This window comes from Nematolebias whitei, chromosome 13 (assembly GCF_014905685.2).
Source record: "Nematolebias whitei isolate Nwh7 chromosome 13, NemWhi1, whole genome shotgun sequence".
Lineage (NCBI taxonomy): Eukaryota > Metazoa > Chordata > Actinopteri > Cyprinodontiformes > Rivulidae > Nematolebias > Nematolebias whitei.
The window spans coordinates 20942333-20944148 of NC_056510.1; the positions used below are offsets into that span (position 1 = coordinate 20942333).

Consider the following 1816-nt stretch of genomic DNA (forward strand, 5'->3'; position numbering starts at 1 on the left):
TATATATATATATATAGCTGTTAGTGACTTAGTTTCTGGGGTGGGGTCTTAATGAATTTGTGATAATGCCCTTAACATTTTATAGAATCACACTGAATTTGTATCTGGAGTGTTTAAAGATAAGGTGAACACGTTAGATTATTTATGTGTTTTGAACCAGTTCTAAGTAGTTTTTGCTGGACCCACCTCATTCCTGTCAGGGTGATGGGCTGCTACTAGTGAAATTGTGCTGCCTTGTTGAGGGGCGTGTGAATGAGTTGCAGAAATGTTTAGGATGGTGGCAAGCATAAATGTAATGTCCATGTGATGTTAGAGATGCAGGTCCTTCTAGCACAGTGTTGTATTTCAACAAAACTTAAGTATTTGTTGGAAGACATCAGTGTCTTTATTGTTTTGACTCATCTGCCCACTAAAAAAAGGCTTGTTTTCTCTTAAAAAAGAAGCATTAAAGTTGTCCAACAATATGAGTGTTGGGGAAAAAAAAATATCATTGAGTAATTATATGTCCTGAAAGTAAAAATACCCCATCTAGTTAAATAACCAAACAGGTTGCTTGGAGAGTAATATCGCAGGTAAACCAGGCCTTAGAAGCTGTTCAGTTCAAAACACCTGTGAACACACCAGACAAAAAAATTGAATCAACTTTAGCAGGAAAATAAGCAATACATTTCACTTGTGTGTTAATACTTGAATGAATGAATGAATTTAGTATACAACTTTCACTTTCTGAATGGAATTACTGAAATTAATCAACTTTTTCATGATGTTCTAATTTTATGACTAGCACCTGCAGATAATATTAGTCCATGCGGTCAGAGCTGTCTTGACAGCATGAGAAAAACCTCCTCAGTGTTAGATGAGAGGTTATATTAAGGCTGATCACTGTACACTTAAATTTAAATAAGAAAGTGAGAAGGAAATTAGATACAGTGATAAAAGTGAAGGATCAGTTTGTGCGTCAAAGGTGAGAAAGACTGTAACACATTATAGGAGAACTGTGTCACAGATCAGAGTTATTTTCCACAAAGCCACACAGTGTGAAAAACAGGCATTTGGCTCATCAGCAAATCCACAGAGGGAGAACTAAAATCAGCTTCCTCAGCCTCACTGAGCTACACTCTGGGTCTAAACACAACTCTGAGGGCCATTAGACATTTAACCGAATGACATTTGAAAAAAACCCGCTGCAGTGGCTCTGCTGTAGAAACAACATGTCTACCCCTACAAGGCCAATTACACTTATTAATTTGTTGGAAAAGCAGTATGGGTTCGTCCTGATGCATGCTCAATAATCCAGCTAGATTAATCTCACAAGGTTGTCAGGTCCTCTGGACAGCATAAGGGTCATTTTGTTTAGGTATAGCTCATTTTACACATATTCTACTGATATATGACTCATTCTATCAGCCTCTCCCACCTCAGTCATTTTCTCCAGCCCTACCTGGTGTTCCAAAACCTGATGAGCAACATAATCTTTCCAGCAAGTCCTGGATCTCCTCTGAGAATTTCCTTCTATTCACACAAGCCCAAAAGAGGCATCCTAGCCAGATACCTGCGCTCTCATAGTTCAGTCGTCCTTGCCATGACAGAATGTGCAGCGTCTTCCATTACTGCTGCAAACGCTACATCAGTACAAAATTTCCCAGTCCAAGTGCAGCAGGTTCTGAACTTCAGATGAAAACTAGTTGTCCTGTATGAACAGCTTTCACAGTCGCAGGTTATTGCTTGTGTGAAAAAGACATAAACAGATGAAAGGAAGGGGAAAATGATGCAGCTACCTACCACTATTTGTGAAATACTTTATTCTCTTAGCAAT

General features: G+C 38.7%; 1 protein-coding gene across 1 annotated transcript in view; it reads right to left on the reverse strand.

The window, feature by feature from the left end:
* Positions 1-1426, reverse strand: part of LOC119418866 (collagen alpha-1(XXVIII) chain) — an 8787-nt gene extending 7361 nt beyond the window's left edge. Inside the window, exon 1 of the mRNA XM_037686159.1 lies at positions 1418-1426. Within this exon, the coding sequence (XP_037542087.1) occupies positions 1418-1426 (9 nt within the window). The remainder of the gene's footprint in view (positions 1-1417) is intronic.
* Between the last annotated feature and the right edge of the window lie 390 nt (positions 1427-1816).